Source organism: Balaenoptera borealis (assembly GCF_965194805.1).
Source record: "Balaenoptera borealis genome assembly, chromosome: 19".
Lineage (NCBI taxonomy): Eukaryota > Metazoa > Chordata > Mammalia > Artiodactyla > Balaenopteridae > Balaenoptera > Balaenoptera borealis.
The window spans coordinates 61,784,806-61,801,500 of NC_138878.1; the positions used below are offsets into that span (position 1 = coordinate 61,784,806).

Below are 16,695 nucleotides of genomic sequence, written 5' to 3' on the forward strand. Positions count from 1 at the left end.
CATCAGTATGTCATTTTGATGTACGATCCTTTGTCTGGAAAATGGATATGAGTGTGCCTTTTGACTTCTAACACATGGAACAGTTCTCAGAGCTTTCTGAGAGTCTGTCTCCCAGGTTACAATCCTGTTTGGCTCAAATAAAATTCCCTTTTTTTCTTGTTAACTTGTTTTTAATAGAATTTTCATCGACAAGATTCACAGATGACCCCCCCACCCCGTTTACCTGTGACAAGGCCAGAAACAGACCCTCCACATTCACATTCCTTTTGTCATAAATGATTAGCTGAACTCTTTGTCGCCCCCAGACTAGCTAGACATAGAGATAAATGTTTGGTGTTCAGCTGACTTGAGATGCTCCCTGTTTACAAAAACAATCCCAACTGTAAAATCACCCCACTTGTCTAATTCCTCCCTAGAAAAGTCTAAGATGAAACCATCCATGGGGAACTCCCTGGCGGTCCAGTGGTTAGGACTCTGCGCTCTCACTGCAGAGGGCCCGGGTTCAATCCCTGGTGGGGAAACTAAAATCCCACAAGCCACTGCGCAATGGTGTGGCCAAAAACAAACAAACAAAAAAAAAAACCCACCAACAACAAACCAACCAAACAAACAAAAAATACCATCCTGCCCGGACCACTCTGATCTTTGGATCTGGAGTCCTCTCCCCATCACCATAACGTGAATAAAATCTATTTCCTTACTTGATCAATTTTTCTTCTTTTCATTTTGCCTTTGACAACACATAGTAACTGAAAAGGAAAATTGGGCTTCCAATCCAGACCTGTGACCCCCACCCCCTCCCCGAGGAGGGAGAACGCTGGTGAGGTGGAGATGTTGTCTCTGGCCCACCCTGTCTTCCACCGATAAGGGAGCCAGGATGCTGATTTCAGCACAGGTACAAGCGGGGTAAAATCTGGAAACCTGTTCTGGGTACGGAGGAAGGAAAACATCCCCATTTTACAGAGAGGGAAACTGAGGCTCCAACTAGGAACTAAGAACCCACTGCTGCTTCACCGCCCCACCCGTTTCCCTCACTTTTTGTTCTGCCTCAGGCTGGCGTCCGGCTGGGGACAGTGTCCTCCCCAGAGTGAGGAGCCGGGGGGAGGCTGGGCGAGGGAGAGGCCGTCCGTACTCCTGGTGTCTGCGCATTCTCTCCAGTTGCTCCTGAGCACTCATCCGGGGCCGGGCCAGGGGGACCTGGGGAGATGAGAAACACCGCGATACTCCAACCTTGGCCTCCATTTTCTCTCTTCCCTAAACCTCTCAGCCCCCTGCCTTGCCCTTCCCAATAAGTTCACCCCGGATCTCGAGGGCTACTTCTACACACAGAGCACAGGCTGTCCCTCTGCTGCTCAAGTCCTTCCATGGCCCCCAAGCGCTTTCAGGACAAAGGCATTGGAGGCCCCTTGTGGCCTGGTCCCTACCCACCTCTCCAGCCTCAACTCCATCAGCTGCCCTGTTCAAACCCGAAGCCCCAGACTGACAAACACCCGCACTTCCCTGGACAGATCAAGTCTCTTTGCAGTGGTAGTCAGGACTCCGGGTTGCTTGTGATTAAAAAAAAACAAAAAAATACTCTGAATCAGCTTTGAAAACATTAAAAGGAAGAATGAGATTTATCGTGTAACTAGATCGTCAGGAGGATCACTTTGGGTTTGTCTGAGGGAGGACTTTACAAGCTCTCTCTCGCCCTCAAAACCAGAGGGAAGAGACACGCAGGGAGACTGTCATGTGACAATTGCAGTTATGCTGCCACAAGCCAAGGAACTTTACCAGAAGCTATCAGAAATATGGTTCTGATGACACCTTGATCATGATCACTTACTTATAGCCTTAAGAACTTAAAATGCAAGAGGACGGAGATAAATCAAGGGGGGACTTGAACTTGAACATTTGGAACATTCGCAGCCTATGTGTATTGCAAGGAAGCTTGTTCTGAAGAGAACACCAAGGGTGTGTCCGGAAAACCATTTGCTGAGAGATTAGGCATGTGATGATGTGTGGACCCAGTAAACCAACTCAGCAGAAAAGCTGCCAAGTCAAACTGAAGGGGACAGAGATGGGACAAAATGAAGGAAGGCTGTCAGACATCTGGGATGCTACAGGCAGGAAACTGGCCAATAGAGCTGCAAACGTGTTATCCTTCCGGAAAGGGGGTAATTTGGACACAATCATGCACCTAGGGAGAACGCCACGTGACAACTGAAGTTATAATGCCACAAGCCAAGGAACGGATCCCTCCCCAGCTGCTTCAGAAGGAGCATGGCCCAGGACTTCCCTGGCGGTCCAGTGGTTAAGGCTCCAAGCTTCCACTGCAGGGGGCGCAGGTTGGATCCCTGGTCAGAGAACTAAGATCCCACATGCCGTGCAGCGCGGCCAAATAAATAAATGAATTAAATTAAAAAAAAAAAAAAAAAAAGAAGGAGCATGGCCCTGACGACACCTTGATTTCAGACTTCTAGCCTACAGAACTGTAAGACAATAAATTTATTGTTTAAGCAAAAAACAAAGGGGATGGGGGTGGGGAGAGAACTCTCCACTGCAGTCTCCAACTAGAACATTCTAGGCAGACAGCTTAGATCTGTTGCTATTGTAGGACCAATCACTGCAGTTTACTCTACTTGACTCTGATTTGGTCGATCCTGAGTCACATGCCCACCTGTTAGATACATCGCAGTTCCTGTAAATTGACCCTATGTCATTTATTTCTTCATGGCAGGCCAGACCAATGACCCGAAAGCTTGCTAGGGCCAAACTGAAACTTTTACACATCCCTTGTTTCAAAGATAGCTCAAGCAGACGGATATTTTTAGCCATTTAGAGCCTGCCTGATTTGAATACTCCGTGAAGCTGTACCCAGCATCTGCTAGCCATAGGTAAGATCAACCTGTAGCTATAAAAGCCCCCAACCGGGGAATTCCCTGGCGGTTCAGTGGTTTTAAGGGCTACGCGCTTCCACTGCAGGGGGCACGGGTTTCATCCCTGGTCGGGGAGCTAAGATCCCGCATGCCTCGCGGCGGGACCAAAACAAACAAACAAAAAAAGCCCCCAACAGGCTGCTGCCCTTAAGAGCTCTCTGACCCAGAGACTCCCCTCTGTGCTACTAAGCACGTCACCTAGACCCTTAAGTCCCTTCTCTAATCTCCTTCTCTCCTGGGAGTTCCCTTGTCCCGCCCCCCACCCCCTCCTGGGCAGTGGCCCCCAAGCAGTAACCTCTGGAGGGTCTCATGCTGTGAGGGACTTTTCCCACAGGCAAATCTGTCAGTGTGGACCAACTAAAGCTCTGTGTGCTACTGCCACCTAGTGGTCATATCTTTTTCCTTGATCAGCTCTGAAATACCTAGAACCTTACACCACCCCCGGATGCTGGCCGCGGCACGGCTGAGGCAGGAGCCATTCCCAAGATTAAGTGTTATTCGGCGCAGCTCCAACAATCCATGTCCTTTATACACACCACTGAGAATAAAGTTCCTCTCCTCCTAAGAAAGGACAGATTGATTACTTGGTTTCCACGGGTAATAAGGAAGCACCAAAAATGCTTTTAAACTTATTCGAGGGGACTTCCCTGGCTGTCATCGGTTAAGACTCCGCGCTTCCACTGCAGGGGGCACAGGTTTCATCCCCGGTCGGGGAGCTAAGATCCTGCATGCTGCGTGGCACTGCCAAGGGAGGTGCGGGGGGGGGAACAACACCACCTATTCGAACAAGCAATCGTAACTGGCTTCCCCGGAACCGCGCTCCTGAAAGCCAAACAATCAGCGATGGCCCCGCGTTTCTGAAAATCAGCCAATCAACAACAGACACAAAGTTTCCGCATCTTAAGGTCGAACAACTCCTAAACCCGAAAGTCCACCGGTTTCCGAGCTCTACGCCATATGACATCAGCTCTCCGCTTTGCTCAGAGCGACTGTATCTTACAAGAGGTCTATGTTGCTTAAGCAAGTAATAAATTCAGCTTTGTTTCCGATACAGAGCTGCAGCTTCTTTATCCCCTCCATGCCTTTGCGTACATAGCCTGTTCCCTGTTTGGAGTACTGTTTCCTGCATGGCCAAACTTTTTTCATTCATCCAGACTCACCTTACCTAACCTTTAAAAGGCTTCCCAATGCTCTGAGCCCGCCTATGAAATGGCTCATCCCTGTCGGATGTGTATGAGGACTGCATTCATGCCTCTCCCCCATCAGACTCCAGCATCAGGACTAATTCATGGCAGGGCGCCCCCCAACACCTTCCACAGGGGCTGGTCCCTAGAAGACCAGTATGACGAGCAAATAAGGGAATTTGGGATTTCTTCCGGCACTGGCCAAAGTTTAGGGAGAAGGGGAGACATAGCAACTGCTCCTGTCACTCTACTTGGATTGGTCATCTGCTGATGGCTTAGTGGGCATCGGAGTGGTCCTGCCAAGTCCATCAGCCATACTTTTCCTGCCGGAGCCCTTTGCCAGTTTCAGGATGGGGGAAGCCACAGAAAAATAGGGGTTGTGGTGCAGAGATTCACTACACGGCAAACTCGGAAGAGTAGGTCCTTGAAAACAGGGACTGTTCTGGGGACCTCGCCTTGTAGAGCCTGGCAGTCAAGAAGGGTCTGAGGAATTCGTGGACCTGAACTGAACAACCCTGCCGTTGGCAGATGGCATTCCAGAGGTCAGAGCTCCGTGCCCCCAACTGACCATGTGCGGTTGTATGGGTTGCTCACTGCCCAAGGGCTAAGCCCTCCATTGACCACGCCAGGTTCCGTCCACGCAGAAGGGGGCGCCTGTCTCTAATTCACAAAAAGGCATTCTGTAGGCTAGCAGAAGCCCTGGCTTCCTAAATCCCCACCTCAGTCTGGACATTTGCACTAGCTGTTTCCCTGCTTTGCCAGGGATAAATTCTAACTCAATCTTCAAGGTCTGTCTGCCTCCAGGAAACCATCCCCAACATGCCCAGGCTGCCTGGGAACTGTCCCCTGAAGTCCCCCAATGCCTCGTGCTTTCCCCATCTCAGCACACGCCCCCGCCTGTTCTGATAGTACTTGTGTCTGAGGTTCCTGATGCCTGGGATCTGGCCTGATTCAGTTCAGGAACCCCAGTGGCCGGACAAAACCCAGTCCACAAGAGGCCAAGGACCACCCCAGCACCAATGAGAATGGCAAACTTGTTGGCTCCACCTTCAAAGTCAGTTCCCCAAATCTCTTATCTGTCATTTCCAAAAAAAAAAAAAAAATCTGGGGCTTCCCTGGTGGCGCAGTGGTTGAGAGTCTGCCTGCGGATGTGGGGGACGTGGGTTCGGGCCCTGGTCTGGGAGGATCCCGCGTGCCGCGGAGCGACTGGGCCCGTGAGCCACAGCTGCTGAGCCTGCGCGTCTGGAGCCTGTGCTCCGCAACAAGAGAGGCCGCGATAGTGAGAGGCCCGCGCACCGCGATGAAGAGTGGCCCCCGCTTGCCGCAGCTGGAGAGGGCCCTAGCGCAGGAACGAAGACCCAACATAGCAACCAATCAATCAATTAAATAAATAAATCTTAAAAAAAAAAAAAAAATCTGAAACTGACATTTGTTTTTCTAAATCCATGCCAAAATGCACCCAGTGTTCGTGATGTGAGGCATCGCCTGAGTCACACCCATCGGGCTTCTGCCGTCAACTGCAATTTTCTTGCTTTGTGTTTTGTTTTGTTACTTATGACTTCTAGTTTAATTGCTCTCTGAAGGTGTCAAAAAGAGCCAAAGATCGCCCCAAAGAGAGTGAAAAGAAACAGAAGCACCTGTCACTTCCAAGAGCTCAGAAAGTAGAATCACGTCAGGAACAGGATTGTGGAGCCTCTGCAGGGACATCTCACTAAATAGGACCCTCAAGATGTGATATGACACAAACAGAAAGACACGTTGCAGAAGTTTTACTGGGACAGTGACACCAGGAACTGATGACAAGTAGAGAAACTCTGCAGAGGGCAAAACCTGAAGACCCGGACCCTGTGTTCATGAGGAAGTAACTGGATGCCCCCTGAATGGCCTTTGGTCATGAAACAAGCTAGAACATTCCATGAAGACCAGAACATTGATCCTGAGCATCAGCTGGCAACACTAAAGAAGGATATGATGTCAAATATTTTAATACCTGGGTGGCAGAGCATCTGCAGGTCAGAAATTACAATTGATGAGTTTGCTAAGATAACAGCTGATGAAAACTGAGTTCTGAAAAAAATGTATATGGTGGATCAAAGAGCTCCATAATGTCGCTGCGCTCCTATAAAAATGTCACCGAGGGAATTCTTTGGCAGTCCAGTGGTTAGGACTCCGAGGGCCCGGGTTCAATCCCTTGCCAGGGAACTAAGATCCACAAGCTGCACGGTGCAGCCAAAAATAATAATAATAATCGCCGACAGCAATGAGAGATAACAATGACAGGCTTGAAGGATGCCAGGCTCAGGTGGCCTGCTCATGGGCGTGCTGGAGCCACAGGCACACACACAAGACACAGGTGGCAGTGCCTGGAAAAAGCCGACATCCGAAATGTTTGGAACATGTCTACGATTTTCCTGGGCATTATTATTATGCAAACAAGAAATTGTGGCACCCCCCCCTCAATGTTCATGGCAGCACTATTCACAATAGCCAAGACATGGAAGCAACCTAAATGTCCATCGACAGATGAATGGATAAAGAAGATGTGGTACATATATACAATGGAATATTACTCAGCCATAAAAAGAATGAAATAGGGGCTTCCTTGGTGGTGCAGTGGTCAGGAATCCGCCTGCAAGTGCAGGGGACATGGGTTCGAGCCCTGCTCCGGGAAGATCCCACATGCCGCAGAGCAACTAAGCCCATGTGCCACAACTACTCAGCCTGCGCTCTAGAGCCCGTGAGCCACAACTATTGAGCCCACGTGTCACAACTACTGAAGCCCATGCGCCTAGAGCCCGTGCGCCTAGAGCCCGTGCTCCACAACAAGAGAAGCCACCACAATGAGAAGCCTGTGCACCGCAATGAAGAGTAGCCCCCGCTCACCGCAACTAGAGAAAAACCTGCGCGCAGCAGCAAAGACCCAAAGCAGCCAAAAATAAATAAATTAATTAATTATTTTAAAAAATAAAAGTGCTATTTAAAAAAAAAGAATGAAATAAAGCCGTTTGCAGCAACAAGGATGGACCTAGAGATTATCATACTAAGTGAAGTAAGAGAAATACCATATGATATCACTTATATGTGGAATCTGAAAAATGACATAAATGAACTTATTTACAAAATAGAAACAGACTCACGGACATAGAAAACAAAATTATGGTTATCAAAGGGGAAAAGGGAGGGAGGGATAAATTAGGAATTGGGGATTAACAGATGCACGCTGCTGTACATAAAAGAGATAAACAACAAGGACCTACTGTATGGCACAAGGAACTATAGTCAATATCTTGTAATAACCTGTAATGGAAAAGAATCACTTTGCTGTACACCTGAAACTAACACAACATTGTAAATCAACTATACTTCGATAGAAAAAATTTTTAAGTTTAAAAAAGAAATTGTGGCATCTCTGCATACAGCTTGTAACAATAGAATTTCACACTCCGTGAAGAGCAAGGATAAACCACCCACCGCCTTAAAAAAATCAAAAAACAAAAACTGCATACTGGCTGCAGGCATCTGGAACCCAGGACCTTTTCCTTAGAAATAAAAAGCGCCTGGGGAAGAAATTGAGACACAGATGTAGAGAACAAATGTATGGACACCAAGGGGGGAAAGTGGCATGGGTGTGTGGTGGTGGTGGGATGAATTAGGAGATTGAGATTGACATATATACACTAATATGTATAAAATGGATAACTAATAAGAACCTGCTGTATAAGAAAAATCAATAAAATAAAATTCAAAAATTCAAAAAGATAAATAACTCTCCAAAAAATAAAAAGCGCCTGATATTTATAAGCTATTTTTATTCCCCTGACTCCATTTAAGTAATTCACTGCTATTTTTTTTAACTTGACATTTAAATGGTGATGTTATTTATAGCTTTTATCCCATTTCGTATGCATATTCATACATTTTATTGGAGAAATGGTAATGTGTTTGCTTAAGTGTGCTGCTCCAGACATGGCAGGCGGTGTTATAGAACGCAGAGTACACAGTATACGCACCGAATTACTAGAATCTGCAAAACTTTGCATTTTAAACAACATCTGGTCCCAAGGGTTTTGAACAAGGTTTGAAAACCGGTATATCTAGAATCCGACTCTGTCTCGACATCTCCACTTTTTCTAACCTAGTGCAAACAACTGTTCTCTCCCCGCTGGACTAGCCTACTCACCTTCTCACTGGCTCCCTACCTCAGCCCTTGTTCACTGTCTGTTCCCCCATGTGGCCGCCAGAGGGCGTTAGTTCCCATTTACAGCATCTCAGTGCCTGCTCAGATCTCCATGGCTCTGGGCTCACCCAGTGTCAAAGCTAAGTCCTCACCTTGGACCACAAGGCCCAGCACGATCTGCCCCTATTAGCCCTCTGTCCTCATCAGCACCCCTCTCTCTCTTGCTCGGTTACTCGGTTACGGCCACACTGGCTTTCTAGCTGCTCCTCCAACACGCCAGAGTCTTCTGCCTCGGAACCTTTGCAAACACTGTTCCCTTTGCCTCTAATGCTCTTCCACCAGACACCCCCAAGGCTTGCTCCCTTACCTCCTCCGGGTATCTGCACAAGCATCACCTCTCCAGAAGCCTCCCCAGACCAAGCCATTGACAATTGCACCTCTTCTCCAAGTATCCCAAATCCCCTCACCGTGCTGTTTTTATTTATTTAGCACTTAGAACATATAAAACAATTTATAGTAAATTATTTATTACCTGCCTCTTCCCACTAGAATGTCAGATTGATGAGAGAAGGATTTTTTTTCTCATCTTGTTCACGTTTGGGTCCTGAGCACCTAAACAGCTCTATGTGATAGAACTTTCCTGAATGACGGAAATGTTCTCTATTTTCACTGTCCAACAGGGTAGCCACTGGCCACTTGTGTCTCCTGAACACTTGAAATTTAGCGAGTGAGAGTGAATTTTTAATTTTATTTCATTTAAATTCATTTAAATTTAAATAGCCCCATGTGACTACTGGCTACCTTATTAGACAGTGAAGAGGGTATTTAATAAGTATACATTGAATGAATGATTGATAAATGAATGAATGAATGAAGTGCTTGCTCTAAGGCACTACTTTCAAGCTTTATGGGCATTGATCTAATTCGACTCTTCACATCAGCCCTAGGTGGTAGACACCACTATTAGCTCCATTTTGCAGATGAGAAAATGGAGGCAGAGAGATTTCATAACTGACCCAAAGTCACACAGCTTGGAAGTGGCAGAGACAAAATTCAGTCCCAACGCTCTTAACAAATCTCGCTGTCTCTGCTCTGGGGTGTGGCCTTAAAACTCTTCTCTCCCAGATGTTTGTCCAAGAGTGGGGAGAGGGGGTCCTTCCTGTGGTGGTCAAAGGGTTACAGTGGACCTGAGGAGGCCAGATGGACTGCCTACCTTGGTTCCTGGCTGTGGCGAAGGGGGGCGGCGACCCTCAGGGCTGGAAGCCCGGGAGACCCTTGGCGATCCAAGACCTGGAGGAGCAGAATGGGACTGGTGAGGACCAGGAATGCCGAGCAAGTCCCTCCCGACTCCAGACGCTCACCTGAGCGAGGGCTGGCCAGCTCTCTGTCGCCCCCTGGGGGCCGCCCCCAGTCAGCCTCAGGGGACCGGGGTAGGCTCAGTTCCAAGGACTCAGGCAGGCTCTGGAGAGGTCAGGAAAGGGGAATAATAATTATCATTACCACTATTATTACCATTTTCAAGCACTTAACAATTGAGACACTGCATAAGTAGGATTAAGATCGAAAACCAGGAGCCAGATCTGGTTTCCAAACCTCAGCTCTGCCATTTTTTTTGCTGTGTGACCTTGGGCAAGTTACTTTACCTCTCTGTGCCATATTTCACCTTTTGATATGAGGATTTTAACCTACGGCTTTTTTTTTTTTTTTGGCTGCATCAGGTCTTAGTTGCAGCACACAGGATCTTCTTTGAGGCATGCGGGATCTTTCCTTGTGGCACGTGGGCTCTTCATTGCAGTGCACAGGCTACTCTCTAGCTGTGGCGCACAGGCTCCAGGGCACGTGGGCTCTGTAGTTGCGGCGCGAGGGCTTAGCTGCACCGTGGCATGTGGGATCTTAGTTCCCTGACCAGGGATCAAACCTGCGTCCCCTGCATTGTAAGGCTGATTCTTTACCTCTGGACCACCAGGGGAGTCCCTGATTTGAGGATTGAATCGATACAAGTAAGGCACTTAGAACAGCGCCTGGCACATGGCAGGGCATTATACATGTGAGGTTTTATAATGATTATGCATCTGGCACGGTGCTAAGTACTTTACCAGCATTATGTCATTGAATCCCCTCGGTAAATCTACGAGACAGCTATTATTATCCCTATTTGATATATGGGGAAACTGAGGCTCAGAGAATGAGGTCAATGACTGATATCACAAAGATAGCAAAGCTGAGATCTAAACCCAGGTCTCCCGGATACATGATCTGATGATCAGCTATGACCATTGTGGCTCCTGATTCCTGTCGGCTTACTCTATGTCAGGCACATTCTAGTCAGTTTCTCCTTCTTACAGTACCCTGCAAGGTAGGGGTTAAGATCAGCGGTGTCTGGTAAATGTTTAACAAATGCCCTCTGGGAGAAAAGAGCCCTGGTTTGTAGCATTTGCCAATTTCCATGGTGTAAATACTCCCACCATGGTCAATTTCAAGCTACCAACATGACATCACTGAATGTGGAGTTGAGAAGAGATGCAGGCAATTGGACCTTGGGAGGTGTTGGGAACTGGGTCCAGCACACCACTGGACAATTATCATAGTATAACGAATAAGAAAACAAAGGCTTTCAGAGCTTAGGATACGTGCCTGAGGTTGGTTAGCTGCTCAAGGGAGAGAGAAAGAGGTGAGTAGGTAATGAGTTGGGCCAGGGGCAGATGGAACAGGAAGCTGGGGGTGAGAAAAAGGTGAGTCTCACCTCCCTCTCTAAGGACTCCTCGCCTTGGAGTGCAGGGGATGGGGAGTCAGGGTCAGTGTGGTGGGGTGGTTTCTGGGGGCCCCCCAGACCTGCCAGTGTGTCTTCCACCATCCACAGTTGCTGTTGAGCAGATGCTCTGTCCTGGGGAGAGGAAAGGAATTTGTTACTCACAGGTGGGAAAATGCAAGGAGGGTTAAAGTTGATAGGCCATGGAAACGGTCTGAAATTTCCATTTAGATATCCCACTTACCCATTATCATTTATCATAAACATTGTTTTTTCTGTATGGCTCTGTAGTGTTACCTCTGTTATAAATAGGTGACCATAGAAATATATGTGAGTCTGTTTCTGAATATTCTATTCTTTCCTTTGTTCCATTTGTCTAATGTGTCAATACTATACTGCCCTCTTATTAACTATAGCTTTACAGTCAGACTTGATTGATATCCAGTTGTGTTAGTCCTCCAGCTTTGTTTTTGCAGGTTGCCTTGTCTACATTTGGCCTTTTGCACTTCCAGATAGAATTTAGAGTCAGCTTGTCAAACTCCACATAAAAGCCTTCTGGATTTGTATTGGGATCAAATATCCCCACTGGGGAAATCAATTAGGGGAGACCACATCTTTACATTAGTGTCTTTCCTATCCACGAACATGGTACATCTCTCCATTTATATCGGTCTTCAATTTCTCTCAATGACATTTTGGGGCGTTCAGAGTAGATGTCGTGCATATCTTTCATTATATTTCTCCCTAGATATTTAATCTGTTTATGTTAATTGTAAACACTATTGTTTATGAATATTTATTTTCTAATTGTTTGTTATTAGCATACAGGAAGACAATTGATTTTTGCATGTTATCCTTGCATTCAGTTACCTTGCTGGATTGGCTTATTCTACCAATCTTTCTGGAGATTATTTTGGATTTACTACATACACAGTTTTGTCATCTTTAAATAAAAACAGCTTTATGTCTTCCTCTTTGGTCCTTATACCTTTGATTTATGTCTCAGACTCCCTTGTACTGCCTAGGATCCCTGGGACAATGCTGACTAGAACTGGCCATAGCAGACATTCTTGTCTTATTCCAAACATTGGGGGAAAGTTTTCAACATTTCACTGCCAACAATAATGTTTGCTGTAAGTTTAAGTTCCTTATCAGATTAAGGAAGTTGATTTATATTCCTACTTTGCTGAGAGATTTTATCATGAATGGATATTAAATTTTTAAAATGTTTTTCCTGCATTTATTGAGATGACTATGTGGGTTTTTTTCTTTATTTTATTAAATGTAGTGAACTACATGAACTTATTTTCAAGTGTTAAATTAACCTTGCATTCTTGTAATAAGCCTAATTTGGTTGTGATGTATTGTTCTTTTCATATATTGCTGGTGCTGAGGAATATCTAACACCAGTAGGTGGGGGATTAGCGTTGAGGGGTGGATTTTAGGAGGAAGTGGGAGGGGTTAGTATGAAGAGGGTGGGGCTTAAACCTGTGAGTACGCATTTAATACTAGAAGCCAGAATTTTTAATTGAAGGTATATGATTTAGAAACTCTATTGCTAGGCTTAGAATGAAGACGTGGGTCTGAGGCCAAGCAATGGGGCTTCAGGAGTAGGGCTTGAACTAAGGGATTGGATTTAGAACTGGAGCCTCCAGAGGATAAATTTAAAAGTGAAAGTCAGGATGCAGAATGCAAGAGATGAACTTGCAGGATGGGACAGGGCTGAAGGGCAGAGTTTTGACCCCAAGGGTATGGCTTCAAAGTAAGAGGAGAGATTTAGAACCAAACAGGGCAGTGGTTCCGAATCTGAAGATAGGTCTTGAAATTAAGAGCACTGTCTTAATTATTGGGTTTTAAATGAAAGGAAAAGGCAGAGGGGGAGGGGCTAAAGATAACATGGGAGGGGCTTTGATTCTATGGGAGGGGCTTAAATGCCAAAAGGGTTTCCGAGTGATCTTGGAGTGCAGGGTGAGGCTTGGGGGCTTGGGGCAGGGGTGTACCTGGGGGGACCCGAGGTGCAGCAGGTACTCAAGGGTCTCTCTCAAGGTGCTCAGCTCCTGCTCCAGGCTGTTGTACGTGTCCCAAACCCGCTCTCGCTCCTCAGGTCCCAGAAAGGGGGAGACACAGAGTTAGCATGCTCTCCCACCAGATCTTTCCCAATCCCATCTTTTCCTAGATTAGCAGGAGGAAGGGTGGCCTGGCCCCAGGTGCCCTGGGGGGTATATGGACTGCAATTCCCAAGGGCCTCTTTGCTCAGACTACTGGGAACCCCAGAGTCTGTACTGAACCTGCCATTCCAATGAACTGCTAGTGTAGACAAATAACAGCTTTCCCTGAATCTTCTGGATTACCTCTGCACTCCTCTAGGACGGCAGAGTCTACAGATCTAATGAATTCTTGAAACAGACAAGACCATGAGACCTATACACCCCTGGGCAGCAGAAACTTCCTTGCCAATACCAATAACAATAGCAACTAACATTTACTTGGCACTTACTATGTGCCAGGCACTGTTCTTAGCTCTCATTTAATTCTTTTGAGGTAGGTACTATTAATGTCTCCATTTTACAGATGGTAATAATTACAGCTAACACAAGTATTGCTTACCATATACTAGGTACAAAAGTGTTAAACATTCATTCATTTACATATATTTATGAAAACTTCACAATAGCCCTATGAAGTAAATATTATTTTTATTATCTCAAGTTTATATGAGAGGCATCTAAGGCCCAGAGGGATTAAGTAAATTCTCTAAGGTCACACAGCAACTATGAGTGGAAACTGAGATTCAAAGCCAGGAAGTCTGTATCAAAATCACCCCCTTGGGACTTCCCTGGTGGCGCAGTGGTTAAGACTCCACCTGCCAATGGAGGGAACACGGGTTCGAGCCCTGGTCCGGGAAGATTCCACATGCCGTGGAGCAACTAAGCCCGTGTGCCACAACTACTGAGCCTGCGTGCCACAACTACCGAAGCCCGTGTGCCTACAGCCCGTGTTCTGCAACAAGAGAAGCCACCGCAACGAGAAGCCCGTGCACCACAACGAAGAGTAGCCCCCGTGGGCTTCCCTGGTGGTGCAGTGGTTGAGAATCTGCCTGCCAATGCAGGGGACACGGGTTCGAGCCCTGGTCTGGGAAGATCCCACATGCCGCGGAGCAACTGGGCCCGTGAGCCACAACTACTGAGCCTGCGTGTCTGGAGCCTGTGCTCCGCAACAAGAGAGGCCACAATAGTGAGAGGCCCGCGCATCGCGATGAAGAGTGGCCCCCGCTTGCCACAACTAGAGAAAGTCCTCGCACAGAAGCGAGGACCCAACACAGCCAAAAATAAATAATAATAAATAAAAATTAAAAAAAAAAAAAAAGAGTAGCCCCCGCTCGCCGCAACTAGTGAAAGCCCTCGCGCAACAATGAAGACCCAACGCAGCCAAAAATAAATAAATAAATAAATAAGAACTTACTAGACTGGAAACTAAATCTATCTCAAAAAAAAAAACTCCCCCTTAAATGGCTAAATTAAATACTACTGTTTCTTGGCTGCTTGCCCTTCACCCTCTAGGAATGTCAAGCTCATTGGCTTAAAATTGGGGGGATTCTCAAGAACCACCTTCCCAAGAGCCTTTGGGGGCAAGTGCCCTTTAGTAACAACCTGTAGAATCCTGGGGTCTCCTTGGAGGTATGCCCCTTCCCAGATGCTCACCTGGGTCAGGTGACAAAGAGCGGCCCTCACACTGACCAGTCGGTCCTGCAGGAGGCGCTGGCGCCCCCAAGCCCTCCCAGGAGCTGCAGCCTCCCTGGTTGTTTGGCCCAGCTGCTGTCGAGTCAATTCCAGGGCTGCTTCTAGCTGCTCCTGCACCGAAAGGGAAGATGGTTAGACTTCTGAAACCACCCCCAGCCTCAGGAAAAGAGAAAAGGTGTCTTCCCATATCCTTGGGTATGCTGGGGATCAGGATGGGCTAAGGGCAGGTGGAGAGGCCAGATGTTCCTCCCCTGTCCCAGAGCCCTGTACCTTCTCCTCCTGCCTCTGATCTATCTCCTCCTGCAGCCTCCTCAGGAGCCGGTCCTGCCCACACAACTTGGTCAACAGAGTCTGGAGAAAGGAGGACAGGAGCTATTTATGGACCAGATCTGGCTCTTCCTCCTGCCCCACAATTTAAACATTCTCTCCCCAGCTCTGGGAACTCAGCAAGGGTTCGATCAGGAGAACTTACATCTGTCTCCAAGCTTTGGTGGAAGGTTGAGTCCAGAGGGGGACCCGGCTGAGGAGAAAGAGAAAAGTTGGAGGTCACATGCCCAAACAGGTCCTTATTGTAGCTCAGCACTGAGCTGAGCCCTGTTTCTACTAACAGACACCCCTGTCCTTATTAGATTTGTTCCAAGCTTTAGCAAACCTCAGTAGACCAATTGCCAGACTTTTGGCTTTAGGAAGTGGTCTTTGCTACCAAATAGCTATAGCAAATAAATAATTAATGGAGAAAACTCAGAGAGTTCCTTTATGACTGAGAATATAATAAGGATGCTCACTACCACTGTTACAGTTTAACACACTATTGGAGATCTTGACCAATGCTATAAGATAAGAAAAAGAATAAAAGTGTAAGGATAGGAAGGGGAATGATAAAACCATCATTATTTATGGATGATGTGCTCATCTACCCCCCAAAAAACAATAGCATAAAAAAATTATTAGAATAAATAAGAGAATTCAGCAAGGATGCCAGGTGTAAAATGAAGTTACAAACATTAATAGCATATCTCTACACCATCAATAACTAGAAAATATTTTTTAAAAAAGAAGAATATACCATTCAAATAACTATAAAAACTATCAGGAGGGAATTCCCTGGTGGTCCAGTGGTTAGGACTCGGTGCTCTCACTGCCAGTGGCCTGGGTTCAAACCCTGGTCAGGAAACTAAGATCCCTCAAGCCACATAGCATGGCCAAAAAAACTCAAAAAACTATCAGGAATTTAGGAATTACCTTAACTAATAGCACACAAAATCTCTATGGAAAAACTCAAATGACAGACCTAGAAAATTATATGAATGAATGGAGAGATATTCTATACATATATGCCACCCAGTTTTCAGCAGCCCTAGGAAACTAATATATATCCAGGCACCTTGAAATACCCAGTCTTCTCTAGGCACACTAATCCAGGAGATGACATTCACCATAACAAAGAAAGCAAGGGAGGGGGCTCTGGCAGATTCGAGGTGCCCCAGGATACCTACCAATAAAACCATGGAAGCCCGGGTCCCAGGAGGCCTCGGAGGGAGCTGGAGATATGTGGAGGAACCAGAGGGGGCCTGGGAGGAATACTGAAATAGAGATGTTTAGAAATTGGCATGTCTTAGTAACAAATATTAGAATGGATGTGTCCTGAATTGCAGTGCCTTAGGAGACTCTTTGAGGTTCAGAACTGGGCCCCCAGAACTTCCTCAACTATCTGCTCTCCAGCTGTGTGCCATTGTGGGGACACAGAGAATGATAATAAATGGAAAACCTGGCAAAACAGTCCCAGGGACCAATGGAAGTTGCAGTCTACTCTCACTCTCACATTCGTGGTTAGCTGTGGATTTTCTGGACTACAGTCCCATGATGTTCAGAGGAAATAGTAGGTGACCAACTTGGAAAGATAAACTGGAGACACAAGGCAGATGCA

At 46.7% G+C, this 16,695-nt stretch overlaps 1 protein-coding gene across 6 annotated transcripts in view; it reads right to left on the reverse strand.

The window, feature by feature from the left end:
• PLEKHA4 (pleckstrin homology domain containing A4) overlaps window positions 1-16,695 on the reverse strand; it is a 32,427-nt gene that overhangs the window by 2,346 nt on the left and 13,386 nt on the right. For 4 of the 6 annotated variants that reach the window (XM_082368594.1, XM_082368596.1, XM_082368593.1 and 1 more), the window contains 9 exons: window positions 16,265-16,351; window positions 15,241-15,288; window positions 15,039-15,119; window positions 14,730-14,879; window positions 13,029-13,127; window positions 11,023-11,163; window positions 9,635-9,740; window positions 9,493-9,569; window positions 1,036-1,197 (listed from right to left, as the gene is read on the reverse strand). In XM_082368594.1, coding sequence (XP_082224720.1) covers window positions 1,036-1,197; window positions 9,493-9,569; window positions 9,635-9,740; window positions 11,023-11,163; window positions 13,029-13,127; window positions 14,730-14,879; window positions 15,039-15,119; window positions 15,241-15,288; window positions 16,265-16,351 — 951 coding nt within the window. Of the gene's footprint in view, window positions 1-724; window positions 1,198-9,492; window positions 9,570-9,634; window positions 9,741-11,022; window positions 11,164-13,028; window positions 13,128-14,729; window positions 14,880-15,038; window positions 15,120-15,240; window positions 15,289-16,264; window positions 16,352-16,695 lie in introns of those variants that run through there. The other 2 variants (XM_082368592.1, XM_082368597.1) reach the window with 2 other exon arrangements.